General features: G+C 55.5%; 2 protein-coding genes across 6 annotated transcripts in view; one reads left to right on the top strand and one right to left on the bottom strand.

Moving 5' to 3' along the window:
* Nucleotides 1-8,452, top strand: part of CDH23 (cadherin related 23) — a 391,248-nt gene extending 382,796 nt beyond the window's left edge. For 3 of the 4 annotated variants that reach the window (XM_079137030.1, XM_079137031.1, XM_079137032.1), the window contains 13 exons: nucleotides 14-127; nucleotides 961-1,090; nucleotides 1,179-1,430; nucleotides 1,507-1,668; nucleotides 3,074-3,330; nucleotides 3,690-3,787; nucleotides 4,206-4,326; nucleotides 4,406-4,485; nucleotides 4,585-4,761; nucleotides 5,202-5,331; nucleotides 5,481-5,603; nucleotides 5,891-5,995; nucleotides 6,724-8,452. In XM_079137030.1, coding sequence (XP_078993156.1) covers nucleotides 14-127; nucleotides 961-1,090; nucleotides 1,179-1,430; nucleotides 1,507-1,668; nucleotides 3,074-3,330; nucleotides 3,690-3,787; nucleotides 4,206-4,326; nucleotides 4,406-4,485; nucleotides 4,585-4,761; nucleotides 5,202-5,331; nucleotides 5,481-5,603; nucleotides 5,891-5,995; nucleotides 6,724-7,050 — 2,076 coding nt within the window. In that variant the 3' untranslated portion in view covers nucleotides 7,051-8,452. The remainder of the gene's footprint in view (nucleotides 1-13; nucleotides 128-960; nucleotides 1,091-1,178; nucleotides 1,431-1,506; nucleotides 1,669-3,073; nucleotides 3,331-3,689; nucleotides 3,788-4,205; nucleotides 4,327-4,405; nucleotides 4,486-4,584; nucleotides 4,762-5,201; nucleotides 5,332-5,480; nucleotides 5,604-5,890; nucleotides 5,996-6,723) is intronic. The other variant, XM_079137029.1, reaches the window with a different exon arrangement.
* PSAP (prosaposin) overlaps nucleotides 7,998-22,657 on the bottom strand; it is a 32,516-nt gene continuing 17,856 nt past the window's right edge. The window contains exons 3-14 of one of the 2 annotated variants that reach the window (XM_079137082.1): nucleotides 21,297-21,371; nucleotides 20,436-20,561; nucleotides 18,848-19,048; nucleotides 18,132-18,348; nucleotides 16,673-16,749; nucleotides 13,050-13,181; nucleotides 11,660-11,755; nucleotides 11,064-11,325; nucleotides 10,818-10,975; nucleotides 10,444-10,524; nucleotides 10,059-10,166; nucleotides 7,998-9,005 (exon numbers count right to left, since the gene is read on the bottom strand). In XM_079137082.1, the coding sequence (XP_078993208.1) occupies nucleotides 8,970-9,005; nucleotides 10,059-10,166; nucleotides 10,444-10,524; nucleotides 10,818-10,975; nucleotides 11,064-11,325; nucleotides 11,660-11,755; nucleotides 13,050-13,181; nucleotides 16,673-16,749; nucleotides 18,132-18,348; nucleotides 18,848-19,048; nucleotides 20,436-20,561; nucleotides 21,297-21,371 (1,569 nt within the window). In that variant the 3' untranslated portion in view covers nucleotides 7,998-8,969. The remainder of the gene's footprint in view (nucleotides 9,006-10,058; nucleotides 10,167-10,443; nucleotides 10,525-10,817; nucleotides 10,976-11,063; nucleotides 11,326-11,659; nucleotides 11,756-13,049; nucleotides 13,182-16,672; nucleotides 16,750-18,131; nucleotides 18,349-18,847; nucleotides 19,049-20,435; nucleotides 20,562-21,296; nucleotides 21,372-22,657) is intronic. The other variant, XM_079137083.1, reaches the window with a different exon arrangement.

Genomic DNA, 22,657 nt, shown 5'->3' with positions numbered 1-22,657 from the left:
CCTCTGCCCCCAGCTCATCTTGGTAGCCAGCGACCTGGGCCAGCCGGTGCCGTATGAGACCATGCAGCCACTGCAAGTGGCCCTGGAGGACATTGACGACAATGAGCCGCTCTTCGTGAGGCCTCCAGTGAGCTTGCCTGTCCCTAGCACCAGTCACACCCACACAGGGACTCGCTGGTTGCAGATACACACACTCTCCAGTACCCACTGTCCTAATACACATTTGGTTACGTGCACACAGTGCCTGTCTGCGCGCCCCTGATACAGGAACAATTCCACATTGAGCACTATGCGATGCCGGATTGAGCTATGTACATTTCAGGGCACAATCTGGGACAAAAAGCCAGGCATAGTGGAGCACGCCTATCTTCCCAGAGACTTGGGAGGCTGAGGCAGGAGGATCACAAGTTGGAGGCCAACCTCAGCAACTTAGCGAGACCCTGCCTCAATTAAAAATGAAAAAATGCTGGGGAGGTAGCTCAGTGGTAGAGTGCTTGCCTAGCACGATCGAGACCCTGGGTTCCATCCCCAGCACTGCAATAAAAAAGCAGGTCAAGCAGACACACCTGATCACAGAGCTGATGTTCTTGTGGGTGTGAGCCCATGCCTGTGCACACACAGGAAGCATGAAAACCACTCCGACTTAGCTGGGACCAGGACTGAGGGCCCTGGTGTCAACTCCATGATGTGCCGTCCCCTGGAGACTGCACGAGTATGTACCTGTCCCCTCATCAAACACTTAGGTGCCAGGGATGCTTCAGAGAAGCATCCAGGTGCCACACCCAGCACTGTCCTCATGGAGGATGCCACCAGGTGGCTCCCTGAGAGCAGGGCTCCTTTATGACAGTGCCACTTACCCCGTGAGGCCTGCGCGGCAAGATCCCTCAGCACCCAGCCTCTGCCCAGGGCCCTCTGTCTGGGGCTGGAGGCTCCTGCAATGACGTCCTCTTCCCCCTGCAGAAAGGCCGCCCCCAGTACCAGCTGCTGACGGTGCCCGAGCACTCGCCACGTGGCACCCTCGTGGGCAATGTGACGGGCGCCGTGGATGCCGACGAGGGCCCCAACGCCATCGTGTACTACTTCATAGCAGGTGGGGCCTGAGCCAGCCAGTGTCCCGCCTACCTGGGCTGCGTGACCCCAAAGCGCCCTGCCCTCATCCCCGGCCATGTGACCCTCAGCTGGCAACGAGGAGAAGAACTTCCGCCTGCAGCCCGACGGGCGCCTGTTGGTGCTGCGGGACCTGGACCGGGAGCGAGAAGCCGTCTTCTCCTTCATCGTCAAGGCCTCCAGCAACCGCAGCTGGACGCCTCCCCGCGGACCCGCCCCGGCCCTCGACCTGGTTGCTGACCTCACCCTGCAGGAGGTGCGCGTCGTGCTAGAGGACATCAACGACCAGCCGCCGCGTTTCACCAAGGCTGAGTACACTGCAGGTGCAGGGGCCGGAGCCTGGGCTCGGGTCGCCGCTGGCGCCTTCCTGACACTTACGCCGCCTGCCGGTCCTTACAGGGGTGGCCACGGATGCCAAGGTGGGTTCGGAGCTGATCCAGGTGCTGGCCCTGGACGCAGACATCGGCAACAACAGCCTCGTCTTCTATGGCATCCTGGCCATCCACTACTTCCGGGCCCTGGCCAACGACTCTGAGGACGTGGGTCAGGTCTTCACCATGGGTAGGAGCCTGGGTGCACGTGGATGGACCTCCAGCCAGGACCTCTTGGTCGCTGCATGGACTGGAGTCTGGAGAAAATGGGGCCCCTGTGACCAGCTGAGGACGTGCAGCTCCACCCTGTCACTCGGCTCTTCTCTTCTCCAATCCCTCCACCTGTTCACCTCTGCATCTGCCCACCTGCTCGCACTTGCTCCTTTTCTCATCAGTTCTTGCATCCACCAGTCCACCCTCTTCCGATTCCTGTTTTCACATCCTCCTGGCTGTCTTGCCATCCCTGCATCTGAAATGCGTGTCGGGCATTGCGCTGGGTACCGGGGAGCTGGAGCTCAAGGATACGCTGAGGAATGTGTGTGTTCCCTTGTGCACTTGCCTGTGGACGCTGAGACTCTGGGGCAGGTTGAGAAGGCACCAGTGGTGGCCGCTTCCTTTCCCTATCTTGGCAGACTCATCTGGATGCCAGGCCTGACTGCCAGGAAACTTCCTTGGCATGCCATTCCAGGATCAGCCCATCTTCCTTCTTGTGTCTCCTCCTGGCTCCACAGTCCCCTGCTGTCCTTAAGGGCCCTGGGTCCAGCCAAACCGAGCTGCCTGCGATCCCCTGAGCCAACTGTGGGCCTCCCCGTGGGCCTTTGGCCCCTGTTTCCTGGAGTGTCTCCTGACCCCATGTCTGCCTTCAGTTGCGCCTCCCCCACCCTCCCGGGCCTAGTTCACACGCCACCTCCTCCAGTTAGACAAATGGGGAGCCCCGAGTGGCCACAGCACCCCAGCAAGGAACATCAGAGTCACATATTTGTTATCTTTAGACCAGCGCAGCCTGCGGATGTTTTGAATTTTTTTTTTTTTTTTTTTTTGGGGTACTGGGGAGTGAACCCAGGGATGCTTAACCTCTGACCCACATCCCTGACCCCTTTTTTTCTGCGGGGGGAGGTACTGAGATTGGTCTCACTTGGCCACTGAACCACCTCCCCAGCCCTATTTTTGAATTTTATTTAAAGTTGCTTAGCGCCATGCTTTTGCTGAGGCGGGCTTTGAACTCACGACCCTCCTGCCTCAGCCTCCCAAGTCCCTGGGATTTTAGGTGTGTGCCACCACACCCAGCTGGCAGATGATTTAATATGTAGAGTTTAAATAAAAACTTAGGGAATAGTTGAAAATAAGGGGCTGTCACATTAAGGAGAGAAATGCCCAGTTTCTCTAGAAAAAGTGCCAGTCTTGGCAGCGCGGCTGCACACCCCGTGACCTTGTCAGTGGAGCCGAGGTCCCCTTCACATGGGCATCGCTCATGCTCGAGCTGAGCCCTCAAGCTGCCTCCCCAGGTGTGGCCCTTCCCCAGGGCCCTTGACCCTTACCAGGGGACTCGGACCTGGGTGGTCCCTGAGCCATGCCACCCGCCGGGCTTTCCACAGGGAGTGTGGACGGCATCCTGCGCACCTTCGACCTCTTCATGGCCTACAGCCCTGGCTACTTCGTGGTGGACATTGTGGCCCGAGACCTGGCAGGCCACAATGACACAGCCATCATTGGCATCTACATCCTGAGGGACGACCAGCGGGTCAAGATTGTCATTAATGAGATCCCTGACCGCGTGCGCGGTTTCCAGGAGGAGTTCATCCGCCTGCTCGCCAACATCACTGGTGCCATCGTCAACACCGATGACGTGCAGGTGGCCCATGGGACCCCCGCTTGGGGCTGGGGGCAGGCCACTTGGAGCGGGGCATTGGGGCCAGGTCAGGGGCCTGAGAAGGGGTCGTGTGCCGCCTCAGTCATTTCCTGGCGTGCCCGGGATGTTGGGGGGGGGGGGAGTTCTCCCAGGTCTCCGGTTCCGTTTCCTTATCTGTACCTTGGGGCTAATAAACAGGACCTGCCCCCGTGTCGGTGACCTGATAGGCACCGAGCTGGTCCTCAGCACTCAGTAGTGACAGGTCCATTGTAGGGTAGGGCTGGAGAGACTCCTGCGAGAAGCCTGCCCATCCCTTCCATCTCCCTGTTGGGGTCTCCCCAGCCATGCTCCTTCTCCCCTAGTTCCACGTGGACAAGAAGGGGCGGGTGAACTTCGCGCAGACGGAGCTGCTTATCCACGTGGTGAACCGAGATACCAACCGCATCCTGGACGTGGACCGGTGGGTGGAGGCCAGGGCTGGGGTGGTCTGCCCGCCCTGGAGCTGGGGAGGGGACCCACTAAAGGAGGCACAGACTCCACCGTCAGGCCTGCTGCTGCGTGGGGCTCTCCCTGGGCATGGGCAAGGCAGGGAGAGAGGACAGTTTGAGGGGTGAGCAGAGCTCCTTCCCTCCAGGCCTTACTCTCCTGTCTGTAAAATGGGAGCACCTGCCTATTAGGAAGACCCAACAGAACCCCGTAGGAAGTCATGGGGAACCCTGTGAGAAGCCAGGCTCCCAGCCAGATGGGCTTTCGTCTCACAGGGCTTCAGTGCAGAGCGTGATCTCTGGGGGCTCCTGGCAGCAGCAGAGGAGTGTGGGGCAGGGGACTGGTCTTGGAGGGTGGCCAAGATGGGACTGAGGCCTTTGCCCCTGATCCAGGGTGATCCAGATGATCGATGAGAACAAGGAACAGTTGCGAAATCTCTTCCGGAATTACAATGTCCTGGACGTGCAGCCCGCCATCTCTGTCCGGCTGCCCGATGACATGTCGGCCCTGCAGGTAGCGCACAGGCTGCCCTTCCTGGGGCTGGGCCCTGCCCACGACTCACGGCTCATGCCTGGCCTCTTGTCCCTCGCAGATGGCGATCATCGTCCTGGCCATCCTCCTCTTCCTGGCAGCCATGCTCTTCATCCTCATGAACTGGTACTACCGCACCGTGTGAGTGTCCCTGCCGGGCAGCAGGGAGACAGGCAGGGCTGTGGGCTCCAGGTGTGAGTCCAGCCTCCCGCATGGGGACTTCTCTCTGCTTCTCTCCAGGCACAAGAGGAAGCTCAAGGCCATTGTGGCTGGCTCTGCAGGTGAGTCGGGGGAGGAGCCGGCCTGTGGGTATCCAGATGCCCCAGCCCCTCCATGCCCAAGGCTTGTCCCTGCAGGGAATCGTGGCTTCATCGACATCATGGACATGCCCAACACCAACAAGTACTCGTTCGATGGGTGAGCAGGAGCCGGTACCCTGAGCCTGCTAGGAACAGCAAGGGAACTCCCTGCAGCCTCCCAAGTGCCGGCTGAAGCCTGGGGTGTGGGCGCCCCCTGCTGGGCTGGCACCCCCCCTCTCTCCACCCACAGTAACTGCATAGCTGAACTGGGACACCCACCCAACGGCCCCCCAAGTTCCAGGGACATTGACTTTGGGCCCTGGGTAAAGGGGGAGATCTCCTTGCCAAAGCTGAGTCTGACTGATGCCAGTGTGGTTCTGTAGGATCCCGGGGAGAAGGATGCACCCACGGGTGCCAGGGGCCGCCCTCGCCCCATGGCCCTGCACATCCAGTTCTGTGAAGGCGTGGAGCGAGTGGTCGGGAAATGGGCAGAGGTTAGGCTGGGCGGGCACCTGCTTAGAGCCGTCTCTCCTTGCCCCACCCCCTCTGCCACTGTAGAGCCAACCCCGTGTGGCTTGACCCCTTCTGCCGGAACCTGGAGCTGGCCGCCCAGGCGGAGCATGAGGATGACCTTCCCGAGAACTTGAGTGAGATCGCTGACCTGTGGAACAGCCCCGCTCGCACCCACGTGAGCCAGGGCAGGCGGGCAGCAGTGCGGGGCCGGGGGTGGAGAGGCAGCCTTCCTCACCACCTCTGGCAGGAGACCCGGGTTCTCTGAGGGGTAGTCCCGGTGCCTGCGTGGCGTCTACCTCTGCTCTAGCTGCGGTTTCCCCCCAGGGCACATTTGGGCGTGAGCCAGCGGCAGCCAAGCCGGATGACGACGGGTACCTGCGTGCTGCCATCCAGGAGTATGACAACATCGCCAAGCTGGGCCAGATCATTCGTGAGGGGCCCATCAAGGTGAGCACCCCCTGTACCCAGGCCCTGGCTGAAACTGGACCTCACTCCAGAGGAAAGACAGCTTCAGGATCTGCTAGTCCTGCCCACCACGGGGGCCGGAACACAAAAAGACCTCGGCACTGGGGCTGATGGGGAGCCACGCTAGCCTGCAGTGGCCTTGACCATGACCCACGTCTTGGGGTCCTGCTCCTGATCCTCCAACTGTGCACCAATGACCCCCACAGGAAGTGAGCAGGGTGGACCAGGCGGAGGGGCTTGGTGGGGGGTTAACCCTCTCCCTCCCCCAGGGCTCGCTGCTGAAGGTGGTCCTGGAGGATTACCTGCGGCTCAAAAAGCTCTTTGCACAGCGGATGGTGCAAAAAGCCTCTTCCTGCCACTCCTCCATCTCCGAGGTAGCTGGGCGGGGGGTGGGTGGGCAGGGAGCTGTGTGCCGTGCCCCACTCCTGGGGGTGCTCTCTCCTGCCACCCTTCTTGACGTCTCTGGACCTCCTCAGCCAGGGTGTGGGTCTCCATGCAGTCATTAGGGGGTTCTGCCTTCTGGGCTCTTACAGGGGTGAGGCTTTCCCAGGGATGGTGGTGCTCAAAGGCAGTGAACTCCAAGACACCCTTGAGGGGGTGATGTCACTTTAAGAAACTGGTCATCGGTCAATAGGCAGTGACTATGGCAACACCCATGAATTCAGACTAGACCTAAACACTGCTTTCCAGCTGAGTGCGCGCTGCCCGCTGGAATAACCCGACAAAGGGCTGAAGCGCCCTTTGGGTCCCCACCACACCCCGTTCGACCCCTCCCACTTCTCCTGTGACACATTCTACCCGCTCACAATCAGAGCTGGGTACGCTTGAACCAACTTGATGAGAAGCCCAGATACCACACCCGTGTCACAGGATGTTTAAAGTTAGGACAGACACTTAAAGACTTCCTCGGGGAGCCCGTGTCCCTGAGGACACATTTAAACGCCCACGGTTCCCCTCTGTAACTGGTTTGGAGCTTGTTACAGGCCTGCTGCGAAGTCTCCTTGTGTGAGGCAGGGAAGGAGCTGTGCTGCAGCCACTGGCGCCAGGGCATGGCCCTGAGCGCGTGGAAGTTTGAGCCATTGGGGGGCCTGGCCTCTTACAGCTGATCCAGACGGAGCTGGAGGAGGAGCCGGGGGACCGCAGCCCAGGCCAGGGCAGCCTGCGCTTCCGCCACAAGCCACCCGTGGAGCTCAAAGGGCCCGACGGGATCCACGTGGTGCACGGCAGCACAGGCACCCTGCTGGCCACGGACCTCAACAGTCTGCCAGAGGACGACCAGAAGGGCCTGGGCCGCTCGCTGGAGACGCTGACCACCGCCGAGGCCACTGCCTTTGAGCGCAACGCCCGCACAGAATCCGCCAAATCCACACCCCTGCACAAGCTCCGCGACGTGATCATGGAGAGTCCCCTGGAGATCACGGAGCTGTGACCAATTTGGAAGACTTGCTGGTGTGAGCAGCACCCCGACTGCTCCCTACAGGGCAGCAGCAGCAAGCACAAGGCCCTTCCCGGGCCAGCGCCGTGTGGACAGCCTTGGGCTGCCCCTGGCGGCCCTCACAGCTGCTCAGATTCCACTTTGGCCAGACACTCATTCAGCATCTGATCTCTACCTTCATAAAATTTGTTATTTTTTTAAGAAAACCAAACAAAAGTGCTAAGTATCTAAGGCAAGGTAAGAAGGGCCGCTGGGGCCCCCAGGAGTCCGGGGACCAGCTCAGCAGAGGCCACCCGGGCCTCCCCTTTCCACTCTACCCCTGGCCATCTGCCAGGCTGCCACAGCTAGAGTCCAGCACCAGGAGGGAGATGGGCCGGCAGCCTGGGGCCTGCCACAGTGACTTCAGTTTAAGTCCCACTGCACTACTGGACATCCAGGTGGAGGCAGTGGTGACCCTGGCCTCCAACAGATGAGGTCAAGTTCAACCAATGAGCATTCTCCATTTCACTGGCTTCCCCAATGTGCCCAGCATAAAGAGAAATGACTGACATTCCCCCGGGTTTTGAATGTAGAGTGTTTGTGTGAATTCCTTTTTTAAATTTATTCCCTCCATATTTTTCCCCTTGGTTTTGTTTAACTGGAACTCACTGGAAAGTTTTTGGAATGGTCTGTTTAAAGAGAAAAGCACTTCACGAGAACTGGCAATACACTGGCTCTGGTAACCTCCTGTGTGCTGCCTGGTGGGGGTCGGGTGGCGGGGGCGGCCTGGGCTTCAAGGGCTCCCCAACCCACTGCTGGCCCTGGGACTTGGGGATGACCAAGTGGCTTTATATTTTAAAACCCACTTTGCTTTCTTTTCCTGGCCAAGGGTGCTGAAGGGACCACAGGTGTGGAGCTCAGCAGAGACCAAACTCCTGGCGAGGCACCACACGCAGCCCAGATCTGGTTAACAGAACTTTATTGTTAAATCACAGAAATTTTAGTGCAAAACAAATGAAAACCACTCAGTTCATTTCATAGCATCTGCTCGTCTGTGCTGGCTCTGCCTGCTTGGCTCCTGGCAACCAGTGGTACAGCAGAAGCTTTGGCTGCCAAACAGGCAGCAGCTGAGCCTGGACGAACACCCACTCCATGCCCAGCAGACCCTGCCCGCCACCCTCTACCATGCAGGGGCTCAGGAGCTTTTCATCCACATTTATTCGAAAGGGAAGGTAAAACAGCCACAGCATGGGCAGGGGCGCAAAGCAGGGCCCCAGCAGACACGAGCAAGCAGTCGCCACCGTGCACAGGCCTCAACACGGTACCTCCAGGCACAGCTAGCAGGTTACACTCAGGCGGAACCTCCCCTCCCAACCCAAACCCACAGAATCCCAACAAGGCATCAACAGGGAAAGACGAGAAAGCAAAAAACAAGGGTTAACCCAGGGCCACCGCACCCACTGGCCACCAGCAGCTGCTTCCAAAGTCTCTGCACTATCACCAGGGGAACTATTTTAAACATCTCATTTTTCGGAGCTTCTGAACTGCCTTTGGCTGCTCTGTACAGCAAGAAAGGGGACGGTCCCTCCTTAGGATAGGAAGTGGCCTCAGAAGCACAAACCCATCAGCACTCCGGACAAGGATCCCGCCCAGAGGCTGCATGTCCTGCGGGCATTGGGCACTCCAGAGTCACGCAAGGGTGGCTAAGACTTCAGAGCTGGTATGTCCTCATCCTTCCAGCAGAGGGGACACTGAAGCAGCTATGTTGGTGGGGGGATAACACCTCCCCCATGACAGCAATGCTACAATAAGGGAGACACGGGGGGGGGGGGGGGGGGTCAAAAGGAGGGGCCTAGTCTTACAACAGGTCTGTGCGTTCGTTACCCCAGACACACAAGGAGGAAAGGAGGCTACGGTTTCTCCAAGATGGAATCCTAGTTCCACACGTGACGCTTACAATGTTCGACAGCCTGGTAGGAAAAAGGAAACAGGGTTTAGGTTTCAGGTGACAAGCTCAATTCCTGGCCCATTAGTACAGCACACGTCACCCAAATGGGATCTGGCATCTTGGTTAGGTGGCTGGCACCAGATGCTGAGACCCCATTTAAAACCAAGGAGCATGTAGCTAGTGGAGCTTTGGAACCTCCTAAGGCAAGAGTCCAGTTCAGCAGATGTGAAACCCTCCAGTGTTTTGCAGATGAGCACCCACGCAGGAAGGGCCCGAGGGCCCTCCATCCACTGACACCTGTCCCTGAGGACCTGCTTCACAGCTGCACAGGGGCAAATCCACCTCATCCACAGCCACGGCATATCGCAGCTCAGGCCTCGAACCCCAGGCACGTTTACCCAGGACAGCAGCAGAAGCCAGTTCCCCCACTGATGGCAGGGGCGATGGTGAACATAGGCTGGAGCCAGCTGGAGGAAGGAGCTGGATGTGGCCAGGGTGTGGGCCTCTCCCTGCAGGGACCCATGATAAGTAATCTCCGGAAATGGTCAAAAGGAACCCCAGTGAGGAAGAGAAAGTTACACAAAGGAACATTAAGTAACAGGGCCGGACCAAACGTCCCCACCCAGGAAAGTGGCACGGGTCACCCAGTTGGCCGCCAGCCAGGATGGTGCTCACAGAGTCCTGGGGCTGCTGGGCAGGGGGTCCTGGGGCCACTCAAGAAGACCTCCAGCTGGCCTTGAGGGACACTTGTGCTGGAATGTGGACCCAGGCAGGTCTGGGCAATGAGTCCCAGAGGCCTGAGCAATTCCCAGAGTGACCCCATGAAGACCCAACACTAGCAGGAGAACTGAAGACAAGCAGGAAAGCAGACCCCAAACACCAAGAACACCCAGCTCACCCTCACCCCAGAAGACGAGTGTGCAGTGAGGCCGGCCTTAACTGGGCACGAGCCTCACTGCCTCTGGCTGCACCTTTCCACCTGCAGAAGCACGGTAGAAAGCTGAACACCAAGGCTCCTATCCAAGAGGACTCCTGGGGGCCACCCCGCTGGAAGGCAGCCAGCCAAGCTACTCACGTTACACTGAGCTGCTGTCTCCATGCTCCGGCACCAGTAGCTGGGGCCCCAGACACACTTCTCAGTTCCCAAGAGAAGCTTACGGGCAGAGGCACAGGCTCCAATTTTCTACACCGTGAAAAGAGGCAGAGAGGAAAGAATCAGGAGCTGCCCGCCCAGCCCTTCCAGAATCGAGACTAACGGCTCCCAGGATGCAGCCTGAATGGGACAGGCTCTCAGACCACCAGGGCTGCTGAAGAGGGCGACAGAACCTAGAGGCTGGGGCTCTGCATCCCCCACTCCCCCAGACTCCACCTGACGGCCGAAGTCACAGAGGAACCTTCCAGTCCACAAAGGCCCTGCCACACGGCTGCCTGCAGCAGCCAGGCCACCCAGCGAAGCTTACCGAGCACACAAAGGACGGGTCCATCACCTCCACCAGGACCTCTACCAGCACTGGCTCATACTCGGTCACAAACTCATCACACTGCCAAGTAAGAAGGGGACACAGGACCAGTCTGGGCATGTCCACACAGAATGGACACACTCTTCTACAAGTCTCTGACGCTCTAAGTCCAGTGGGCCCTGGGACCTCCCTCCCCGAATGCCCCACCCGCCCACATCCGCCTCACTAGCGGAGATTCTTCCCCTGTGGCTCCACGAAAATCGACCGATCATCTCTAAGCAAAGCCTTGCCGACTCCAGCCCAGGGACAGCCACAGTCTGCTTCCCTCGCCACTGAAAAGGAACAGAGCAGTGAGCCGCCCCAGCCTCTGCTACCTGCTTCTGGTAGGGTTCGGGCAGGAAGCTGCAGCCCTTCTCCAGCGCAGACAAGATCTCTTGCTTGGTGCTGTTTTTCTCCAGGTTGTGCTCCAAGTAGCTGACCAGCTTCTTGCACACCTCACAGAAGGGACCATCCTTCAAGGGAGTCACCCGTGCTACACAAGAGAACACAGGGCTTAATGCTGGCAGGGTCCTTCTAGACTGGAGAGGAGCCATCCTCTGCCTCGGGTGCCCTGGGCTCACCAGGCAATGCGGGCGACTTGGGCAGCGCAGGCAGCTTGGGCAGCGGGGGCAGCTCAGGCAGTCCGATTCGGCTGATCCTCCCAATCTGGCCCTTGCCGGAGGAGCAGAGATGGAGCTCGCTGCACACCAGCTCAGGGCTCATCTCCTGCTGAAGGACTGACAGGATGTAGCCGCCATACGTGTCCACCACCTCCTGGCACACGGTCGACACAGACTGGGGCAACATTGAGCATGCCACGTCCAAGTCATGGATGATTTTCTCCTGGAACACAAGGAGCACATCGCGTTAAGGTGGCAAGACTGAAAACACAAGACCAGCCCGTGGGGAGGCACTGCTCCCTTCCGGGAGTCCACACAGAGAGCTACGAGCAGAGCAAAGGTGGCCTGCCCACCTGTAGCCCAGAGGGACCCACTGGAGGAACAGCCCTTGCAGAAAGGGGAGATGGGAGATGGCTTGGTGGCGGAGTGCTTGCATGGCATGTGCCAGGCCCTGGGGTTCACCCTTGAGACAGTGGGGGTTATTAAAAAAAGGAAGGACCAGATCCCTCTCCTCCTGATTTCTCCCGCTGGGGCATTCTTCAAAGAGGGCCACATACCATAGTACTGTTGTTCTTGATCAGGTCAGCCACCTTCTTCACCACGTATTCGCATGCCTTGCAGAAAACATTAGCATGGGCCAGGATCAGCTCCTCCTGTTGAAGAGAGGACTTGTTCGTGCTAGGACCGGGCCTTGCTCCTGCTGCCCTGGCTGCAGAGGGATGTGGGCACCAGGGCAGGGCATCACACACGGGCCACTGCCTACCGAATTCAAAAGGATGTATGGCTTCCTCCACGTCCAGGTTCCTGCTGCTTGTCATACAGCAGGTGATCCAGCCCCTTCCCAGGCCTCTACTGCCACCCCTTCCCCTACTCCCACCACGCCTCCCAAAAATCCAGGAATACATATTTCAGGAGGCAGAAGCCGTCCCTCTCCCTCACCCCAAAGAGCTACGTATATGCTGCTGTCTGGTTCTAATCCTTTCATCACTCCATGCTCATTTTGGGGAGATGGATGGCATAGCAAGAATAGAATGAGAGATTCAGGGCATCTGCTACCTAGAGGTCAGAACCGTAGACACATTTCAGGTTTGCTTTTGACTTTCCCAAATCTCATCAACAATCTCATTAGACTGCTTTTCTACAATCTACCTTTAATAAAGTAACAGTTGCTGTGACAACCCAGGTGCTCTCTGTCCAGTGCAGAGGCACCGGCTCCTGGTGTCTCCTGAACACCTCAACGGAGCTGGTGTAACCAAGGACCTGAAGTTGAATTTTGCTTAACTTTTGTTTGGACATTTAAGTAGTCACACGTCAGAGTAAATGCTGTGATGATCCTCCATATCCTCTGGTCATGAACTTGGTGGGCAGGATGGGTGAGGGGCTAGGAGCACCTCTGGGGGGCAAGAGGCTAAAGATTGACACCTCAACCCTTTCTGTGGCCACATAGAGAAGAAAGCGAGGGCAGGGCACTGGGACCCTAGAATGCTACCTGACCACAAAAAGTGCTGGATTCAAGTTCACTCTGGGATGGAGCAGAAGGCCCTTTTCTGAGGGAGAGGTCTGGGCAAACCAACCCTACACCAGCATGTACAAGCAGTAGGCCCAGTGAGGCTGCTGTGCCAGCCCTGGGAGGGCGCCCTAGACTTGATCCTGCGGCTACCATGTGGGGAAGGGCTGGGAAGCACACCTGAAAAGCTCAGGGCTGGAGCTGGCATGAAACACCACCTTGAATGGCGTGCTGGGAAAACCAGCACACGACCATGGCCCAGGAATACTGGGGTATAACACGCCTTCAGAACAGCACAGGGTGGAGGAGGGACAGCCACGACATGCAGCCATCTCAAATGCCGAGGAGCCAGGCGGGGAACAGAAAGCGCACAACTCAGACATGACACAGCGTGGGGGCCAGGTGTCAGGCAGCCACGGCCAACATACAACACCCGGTACCTCAAGAGGCTCCACCAGCTCCAGGGCAGGGAGGACATTCTCAGAGGTCACTCTGGCGGGAATCAGGGTCTGCAGAGGCACTTCCTTGACCTCGTCACAGAACCCGACCAGCACACAAATCTCCTTGGGTTGCTGAAAAGGCACAGAACCAGCGGTCAGACAGAGCCCGCGCCCACCACCCCTCAGCCCCTCTCCAGACAGTGTCAAGGCTAACTACCCCCACCCTGACTGGCAGGATTCCAGCCTCAACTTCAACTCAAAAGGACTGTGTCCAAGAGCAGACACATGAACCAATTATGCCCAGAGGAGGCCATCACCAGCTGAGGCCTTGGCTGCTGCAGCCAGGGCCACCAAGGAACGGAGACTCCCCACGTCCTTCAGCAACCCCAAGGACTCCCTCTCAGTAGAGGTCAGCTCTGTTTTTCCCAGAGGGACACTACAACGCCCACGGGCTATCAGAAAGCCTAATGTGCTGGAATAAAAGCACACCAGATCTTCCAGGGGCGGGACCATTTAAAATGCCATGTTAAAGGGAAATGCTGGCTTTTCTAAAAACCACATTCTGTGTTCACAACTGCACACAGTACACAAGAGCCCACCCACCCCTAAGCTGGTGAATCATTTCAAACCACAAGGTCTTCAGACAATATCTAGACACCACACCACAGAGAAGGCAAGAGTTTGGAAGCCCTGACCATTTCACCGCCAAGACCAAGCACAAAGTGAGAATTTAGGCCCTGGGAACTGGAATCAGATGCAGCCATCAACCAGCCCCCGGCCAGCAGGCATATGCCTACCACCACCACACACAAAACCTGTTAGCCCCGGGCTGCCAAAACCAAGGCCTGCTGAGGAAGAGCAATAGACCCTGGCTGTGGCCCATGCTAGTGCTACTGAAAAGGCTCTGTGCAGGATATCCCAGATCCTTTCTCTTTGGCACACCTTAAAAATGGGGGAGATAGTCAGAGCGAGGCTGAAGATACAACAGGAATTTTAGGAAAAAAGATGCCAAGATTTAGGCGGGGGGTTGGGGGTGGCTGCTCTTGTCTCAGAATTGCCTTTGTTCGGACTCAAGGCAGCCGAGGTAGAAATCCAGGCATTCCAACCCACGTGCTCGCCCATTAGACTTCCAAAGGCCTTTGCAACAGTTAATCCTATAGACAGATGCCGGCGCTCAGAAGAGGCCAAGCTTGGCACAGCCCCAGAGGGCCCTGGCTCAGTCAGTATAGACTGAGGATGTGGCTCCTACAGTATGCCATCTGACTTATCTCCAGACCCAAAGGACCCCATCACCCGGAAGGGCAGAAGCCACAAGAGATTGTTTCCAATTCTCTTGATCCAACAAACGGGGGACAGTGTTGTTTGCAAGACTGATTAGCTCATGCAGCAGCAGCATCCTGGGTTTATGAAAACAGCACTAAAGTCATGCAGTGCCCACTCACATTGTGACAGACACAAGGTGTCCTGCCGGAAGCCCGGCCTCCAGTGAAGGAAGCCTGGCGCCCCTGGGGCCACCCCTGTTCTCCCTCTGCACGTGCGCAGAGGACAAGGCTCTGTTGTTTTCCAGACCCCTTGAAGGAGAAGGAGACCCCAGTGCCTCAAGTGCTGGACTCAGGGAAAGACCACATGGAAATGGGGGACCCTGGCCTTTTTACAACCCGTCCTTGTATCTGTCAGAGCTGATCACGCTGAACAGAAATAAGTAAGTAATAAATAAACAAAGCAAAGTAACTAGGAGCAGCAGCAGATCACTACTACAAGCAAATTCTCCATCACATACCTGATCCTGCTGTTGAACAAAAAAAACAGGAAATCGGAGATGAAAATAAGGGAAAGGAAAGGATACAACAGTTAAGAAAAATTAAAACAACAATAATAAAGCAGTCACAGGGGTAAGGACATCACTGAAGCTTGGGTAACACTCTAGCAGCCTGTATTGCTACCTACCTTGCTCCCACTGGCCTAATGGACCCCAAACATACTCTGACCCAGGGACAGACGACGCTGTCCTGCTAGTGTGTGCTGTCCCTACAGCCAGTGCTAAATCATGCTGTGCAGCAAGGTCCCCTGGAAAGGTCTCCACCCCCAGAGTCTGACGCCACCCGGCCCTCCCCAAGAGTCAGTTACGAGCAGCACAATGGAACTGGACACAGGGCTGCCAAATGGGGGTGTGCGTCATAACACGCCTGGCCTTGGGGCATTCTACCCTGTGGCCAGCGACGGCCTGGGCAGCAGAACTGACTATGTACCAAAAGCCTTGGGCTTTGAGTCAGCAATTCCAGCTTTGGTTACCCACAAAGGGAAAAAGTGGGGACAGGCATAGATATTTGGCTCTGAGGATGTTTGCCCTCCGAGGGCAAACCTGAAAACAATCTAGACACCCAGCCACAGGGGACTGGTCACACAAATTATGTTTGAGCCACACTGTCGATTAACATGCAGTCATGTGAAAATCACCTATACAAAGATAACTTAGTGATCAATACATTTGGGGGGGTTGCAAACTACAAAATACAAAGAAGTATATAAAATATGACCCCACAGACTTTTTTGAAATGGCAAAATATTTTTTGCTGTGAGAAGTATTACCTGTATTTTCAAAAAAAAAAAAAAATTCCACACAGTATTTATAAGGAAAAAATAGCTCTGAGGGAGTACGTCACTAGGTCAAGTCACGTCAAAGGCTTATTCTCACCTATGTCGGCTACCTATCTTTTTGTAACGTTTGCCTTTAAACATTTTTACAAGGCAGGGTGTGAGCAATGATCCCAAATAAACCACTGTGCCTGGTTCACTTGGCAGATGACTCAAGTGGGCAGAGCAGGCCCAACGGTCACCTGGTCAGGCTTCGTGGGACATGGGTCTTGACTGCAATGACTCAGCCACAAAAGGGCATCACTGGGCTCCAACAGAACTGATCTATCTAAAGGGCCAGAGCTGGGGGACCCCTGCTTTAGGAACAAACTCAAGGACAGATTATCAATCTCGATGCAGAAAGGCAGCATAAGAGGAAAACAGTACACCCCACCCGCTCTGGCCCTGCAGAATAGATCTAAGAAGGCCAAGCCTGCTCCCCAGTTCTCATGCTTCAGGCTAGCCAGCTCCTTAAGACAGTTTCAACAGAGGAGGAGACAACCCACTTCCCACGTCTCACAGGGAATGAACGTTCCTGTCACTGGGACAGCGTTGCAAGAGACAGGGCCTGAGCAGCCACTAGCTGACCCTGCTCCAAGGCAAAGGACCAACTCCATCAGGCAGGATTCCTCCCTTCCCCAGTCCCAAACTCAGGCTGCACCACAGCAATTCTCTGGGCTGGGGTGGAGAGCAAACTGCTACAGATCCCAGGGCAAAGGCCAGACACTAGCAATCTGACAGCCAGCTCACATGTGCACTGGCACGCAGGCCACCAGCAAGACAGTCCTGGGATCAAGCTGCTTCCTTCAGCCCTTCCTGCAGGGGAGGGACTGAGATTGCAGTGGACAGCCTGCTGGACAAGGGTTCTTTCTGGCCTGAATTCATGACTTTGAGGTTTAAAACAAAAATAAGAACAAGAAACTAAACCATATCTGGAATCAGCAACATTTAGAACAAAAAAGCTAATAAGGGGTTCCCCTGCCACCTACCATATGCATCATCATCTGGATAGCGATTTCAGAGTACTGGTTGATATAGTTCTTGCACTGGAGAGAGAGAAACAGATCTTTAGTTAAATAATTACTGTAGCAATGCACCCCCAAAACCCCAAAGTAGCATTTTCAACAGTGCCAACTGCTGACTATCAAAACTCCTAGAGTCAGGTGTGGTGGCACACGCCTGTAATCCCAATGGCTTGGGAGGCTGAGGTAGGAGGATCCTGAGTTCAAAGCTAGCTTCAGCAACTTAGCAAGGCCCTAAGCAACTGAGAGAGACCCTGTCTCTAAATAAAATATTTAAAATATTTAAAAAGGTCTGGGGACGTGGTTCAGTGGTTAAGTGCCCCTGGGTTCAATTCCCAGGACACCCCCCCCCCCAAAAAAAAACCTATAGAATTTTATAATCTGCTCAGAACAAATTTTGATGAGATAAAAGTGACGAGTTATTCTACAACTTACAGAAAATATACAGAAGGTATTTTGAAACTGTTTACCAAGAGAACTGAAGAGATTTCTGTCCTTCTCTATTTAAGGCCAAACTTGCACCAAGGTTGTTCAAGAGGTACTCAGTTGCAGTTTGGAGAGAATGTAGCTACAGGATCCACTGATTAGGAATCCAAGGTTATTTTTCAAAACCATTTACACATTCTCAGACAGGGTTATAAAATCTAAATTCCGTGAAGTCGAATTAGAACGATTTTCAACAGCCTGTTTTCATACAAATCTACGTATTTCCAGCAGCCCCCCAGAACAGCTCCTGCCAAATAATCTAGTGCTTCCTGAGAAAACCAAGGGTGATGCCAACAGCCCTCAGAGAGGGTTTAACTGGAAACCAATTACAAAGACACTTCCAGGAGGACAAGATTCCCGGGCTGCCATAATACAAGACAAAATGACTGCTGTCCCGACCGATAGCCCTAAGGAGAGCCAGGCCACAGAAGAACAGCCCTCAACTGGAGCTGGCCACTCCACCCAGGAAGGCCTCTCTGGAACCCAGAGCCCTGAGTATCACAACTTCCTCTCCCCTTAACAGGTTTCAGGTGGTCAGGTACTAAGACGGATTTTGGTCTTTCACATCAATTTCATGAACATGGTTAATAATGGGAATCAGGTCCAAGAAACGGGGCCGCTGAAGGAGCTAACCCAATGGGGTGCTGAGCCCACAGGGCTCCGGGCGAGCACCGTGCAGGCCAGCTCCCAAGGCTCCCGTGGTGGCGTGCCTCATCACAGCCTCCCATGACAGCCAGCCTCGTGTATACACGACGACGCGGAGAAAACGAGCTGGACAGAAGCAGTGTTCTTCCATCATTTTGTTACATAATCCAGATTCAACTACCCAAAGAAAATCCAAGGTCCCCACTTCAAGCAGCTGGGAAAAACAGGGAGGGACTGTTAACCACCTCTCCTCAGAGCTGTCAGGCTGGGACTTAAAACAGGACGCAGCAGTAACACGGGGCTTCTGGGTTCCCCACTCCCGTCTCCAGAGCCCAACCCCTCATCCTCACGCGGGGAGGGGCGCTCACCATGTCGGCCATGCCAGGCCCCAGGCGGTCACACTGCTCCTTGGCGTGCTCCACCAAGCCCTCGACAAAGGTGGAGTTGGTCCTCACCGCAGTCTGGATGTCAGTCACCATCTGCACACAGTCCTGGCAGACGTCTCCACTGGCCTGTAAAGAAGGGCGGTCAGGCCTGCAGCTCTGTGGCAGAGAGGACTCAGATCCTGGAGGAGCCTCCCCACCCGCCCAGGCCACAGCGCTGGGGCCGCTCACCAAGCAGTTCCTCGTGGGTTCTTGAGAGGCTCTAAAACTACCAATAGGGTTAAAATCAACTCAGGGAGGGGCTGGCGCAGCCCAGAGGTCGAGCACATGCTTGGCACATTCAGAACCCTGGACTCCAACCCAGCCCAACTAGAACAACGGGGGACACCTCTGCACCCCATTCTGTAGAAACTGCACAGTACCCCACCTAAGGGCAGCCTGGGTACCTGCAGAGTCATGTGAAAGGACAGCTTCAGTTTAAGAATATTATGCACTGTCCCTCTCCTACCTCATCTCTCTCTCTCTCTCTCTCTCTCTCTCTCTCTCACACACACACACACAGCTCACTCGTCCCTGACTCTACCTTGCCTCCAAAGGGTCCTCAGTGGCCAGCCCCCACCCGCCTTACCTTTGGCTGGGGCTTGCTCTGGGGGCCATCCTGAGGGTACAAGAGGAGGGGGATGTTGGCCATAAAGGGAGCCACCACCTCGGTCATGTCCACTTCCGGGATCTTATTGGCCTCCAGCTGCTTCTGGTGGTTCAGCTCTGCCAGGTGCTTCTGAAGAGACTTGCAGAGGTTGAGAGACGAGCACACCTCTCCCGGATGGCTCTGGTGGGAAGGAAAGCCTGGCTGAAGCTCCCGCCCCCAAGGACAACACGGGCCACCCAGTGCCCTTCATCAGCCCCTCTCCTCAAATCCCTTACACAGAAACATACAGGGGCCAGAGGTGTGGCTCGTGGTAGAGCGCTTGCCCAGCACGGCCAAGGCCCTGGGCTGCAGCCCCAGCACCACAAAAACTAAAGAAGAAAAGGAAGAAACACATGATTTTGCTGTGCAACTTCAAACTGCTCAGCATACCTGGGGAGGCCACAGAACTACAACCCCTGCCTAACACTCACGGGGTCTAGAATTTGATCCCCAGCACTGCACGAAAGGAAGAAAGGAAGAAAGAAAGAAAAATTAAGAAAAGAGGAAAGGAGGGCAGAGTGGATGAATGGAAGAAAGAAAACAAATTCCAACCCACTTGCCCAAGCACACAGCAGCCCCCGGTTCCTGTGACCTCCACTGGCTGTCAGCTCTTCCTTAGAGAAGATCGGCAGTTCTGAGCCACACCCCCAACACGCTAATGCCACACACTGCTTCTAACACCTTCCACGTGATCCCAGGTTCACACCTCTCACCGTGAGGCACACACGCCCACCCAGGGGACATCTCCAACTCACCTGACTCTTCCCTGCCCCTCCCCCATCTCCACTTTAGCAAGTGACTCCACCCACATCTTCCCAGAGGCTTGAAGATGCTCCTAACTCTCCTCTCCCACAAACCCTGCCCCCTCCAGGGCAAGGCCAGCCCATTCTCCCTGTGGACCAGAACACGCACCCACCCATGCCCACTCTCTCACACTGCCAGGACCTTCCCAGCGTCCGGCCTGAGTCCCCTGCTGCAGCTCCCAGCAATGGGCGCTCAGTCAAGCCCTCTGGGTCATGTACTGTGACTGTGCGTTCTACTCCCACTCAGAGGCCTAGCACGTGGCTCGGAAGGCCCTCCACGATGCGACCTCTGCCTTCTTCCCCCAAACCATGGTCCTGTCTCAGGACACTCCTGCCCTGCTGGCCCTCCAGTTTCTTAAGCACCTGCCCTTCTCAGTGCCTTTCCACATTCCACAAAGCCAGCTCCTTGTCCCCTGCCAAAACGCGGCCTCCAGCACAGACTCGAGGAGTGGAGGAGGCGCCTTCCTGCAACTGAACTCCCTTACGTTACAAATGCACAGAAATAAACTCAGAGATGACAGGAGATCCTCAACTGCTGCTCCACACAGCCCACCTGCTGCCCCGCACCGACCCCGCACGTGAGAGGGCTGCTTCTGCATGGCAGAACCCAAGTGGGATCCTGAAGAACAAAGCCATAAACTTGCCATTTTAATCACTGCCTGGGCTGCTATCTCCTCTGGCCCTGGAAGCACCCAGAAAGAAGAACCTATATCCCCATCACCTACCATTTCCCCTTTGATCAAGTCCAGGATGACAGGGAGGTAAGAGTCAACCATCTCCTTGCAGGAGGCCGACAGGTTCTCGTTAGGAAGCCAGTCGCAGGTCTTCTCCAAGTAAGTGAGGATCTCCTCCTATCAGGGGACAATGGCAAGGGTGCGAATCAGGAAGGGCCTCTTCCTTGCCTTCCTTGGCTGAAGGCAAGAGGCCCTCTGTGACTGACGCCCAGGAAAAGCAAGCCTGCAAATCAGCCAGGCCTTGGGGGAAAGGACAGGAGAAGAGCTGGTGGTGGCCCCACGGGTCTATCAGTTCAGCAGCAAGCCACGTCATCAAAGTTCAAAGCAAAGGGCCGGGCTGTGGCTCAGTGGTAGAGCGCTGGCCTCACATGTGTGAGGAACTGGGTTCAATTCTCAACACTGCATATAAATAAATAAATAAAATACAAATCCACCGACAACTAAAAAATATTTAAAAAAAAAAAAGACCCTCAAAGCAAAGATCCTCTGACCTGTGGTCCTGCAGGCACAGGAAATTCTGAGTAGAAGACAGTGATGGTGAGCCCAGGCTAAGCTGGATGTGGACAGCATGCACATAAACCCCAACCAGCCTCAAGTATTACTATGTAGTCCAGGGCTCAGCAAGCTGGGCCCTTCACCTACAGTGTCAGCCTCAAGCAAAATCAGATTTACATTTTTAAAGTATTTTATAAAAGATTATGTGACAGAAACAGTATGTGGCCCGTAAGGCTTAAAATATTTCCCACTGGCCCTTGACAGTTGTCTTGGGATCCCCAGAGTCACAGCCCCCCTGAGGAGCCGAGGCACGTGGCCAGGCCCACTCCAACCCCGCTCCCAGTCATTGCTGCTCACCTCAGTGGCATTGTTCTTCAGCATGTCGCCAGCCGCAGTGATGACCTGCTTGCATATGTCACATGGAAGGGATTTCTAAAAGGAAGAACATGAGGCCATTTGCGGGTCACAGAACATACTGCCACAGCTGAAAACCCTCATGGCCTTTTTCCTACTCCACCTAAGAACCAGGCCTCTGATCAAGGCCACATTCCAGTCAATCCTGGTGCCCGTCTATGCAAGGGGACCTGGGACAACACAGGGAAGGACAGGTGTGACTTAGGAGGACACTCTGCACTTCTATGGGTCAGAAACCCTCTCCTGTCCCCTCTCCCCTTTAGCACCCTGCTCGATGCAGATGCTACAAGTCAATTTCAAATGAATGCTCACACTGCTCTGAAGCACAGCTCCGAAAGATAAAACGATGGGTTTTGACTGTACTGCACAGCGGGTGGCACAGGGGTGCCAACGCCAGCCAGTCACGTGCAGCTGTACATTCCCCTGCAGCCTGATCACCTTCTGCTGCCTGGGGCTCTGTGTGCAAACCCAACCTCCTAACAAGCCTGGGTGCCAGCACACGTGCAAATTCTAGGTGGTTCTTGCAGCTCTGGAGGAGGCACGCATGGCTCCCTTCTTGATGTCAACGGCTATCAACCCTGGCAGAAGCGGCCACCATGCCTGGATGAGATCATGGACACCTGAAAGTCCCGCTGCATTCAGAGAAACCACTTCAGACCTAGTCAGGCTAATACTCTATATGGGGCTGTAACAAAAGAGAGCCAGGCAGCCTGAGACTATCCAGTCAAGAATGCTCTGACGTCCACACTTAATACACACGAACTCAGAAAAAGAGAGAGCAGTATTCAAAAACAAGACTGAAAGCAAATTAGACACCAAATCAAAAAGTAGTTTTGGCCATAGAAAGCAATTTTGCAATAAAAATTCAGAAACTACTTCTAAAAGAACAGTGTTGTTTAGTCAGATATTCTGCTTTCACTGAAGAAAGACCAGTGGCCACTGAGAAGTTCAGAATTCAAAACCCACTTGTCACACACTGCCGGGACCATGCGACACCCAGCACATCCAGAGTGGGCCAGGAGCAGCATCCGCGTTCTACTGGCGCGGCCAGCAGGGCTTGGTCTCAGAGCGCTCAGGACGCGCGAAGAACACACACGAGGTTTGTGGTCTCACACTGTCTCAGAGCCCATGTTAAAATGCGGTATTTAACATCATTTAAATGAAAAACCAGTGGTATCTTCCCCACTGTGGCTGTAGTTGGAAATAAAATTTTAAATTGCTACTAAGCCTAGGATCTCAACAGTGCTTTGCCTGTTTGAGTGAGTTTAGGGGAAATAAAAAATGGGGAGAATGATTTCAAAAGC

This window comes from Sciurus vulgaris (genome assembly GCF_902686455.1).
Source record: "Sciurus vulgaris genome assembly, chromosome: 4".
Classification (NCBI taxonomy): Eukaryota; Metazoa; Chordata; class Mammalia; order Rodentia; family Sciuridae; genus Sciurus; species Sciurus vulgaris.
Note: the sequence above shows the minus strand (reverse complement) of the source record. Positions and strands in the feature narration are given on the sequence as shown.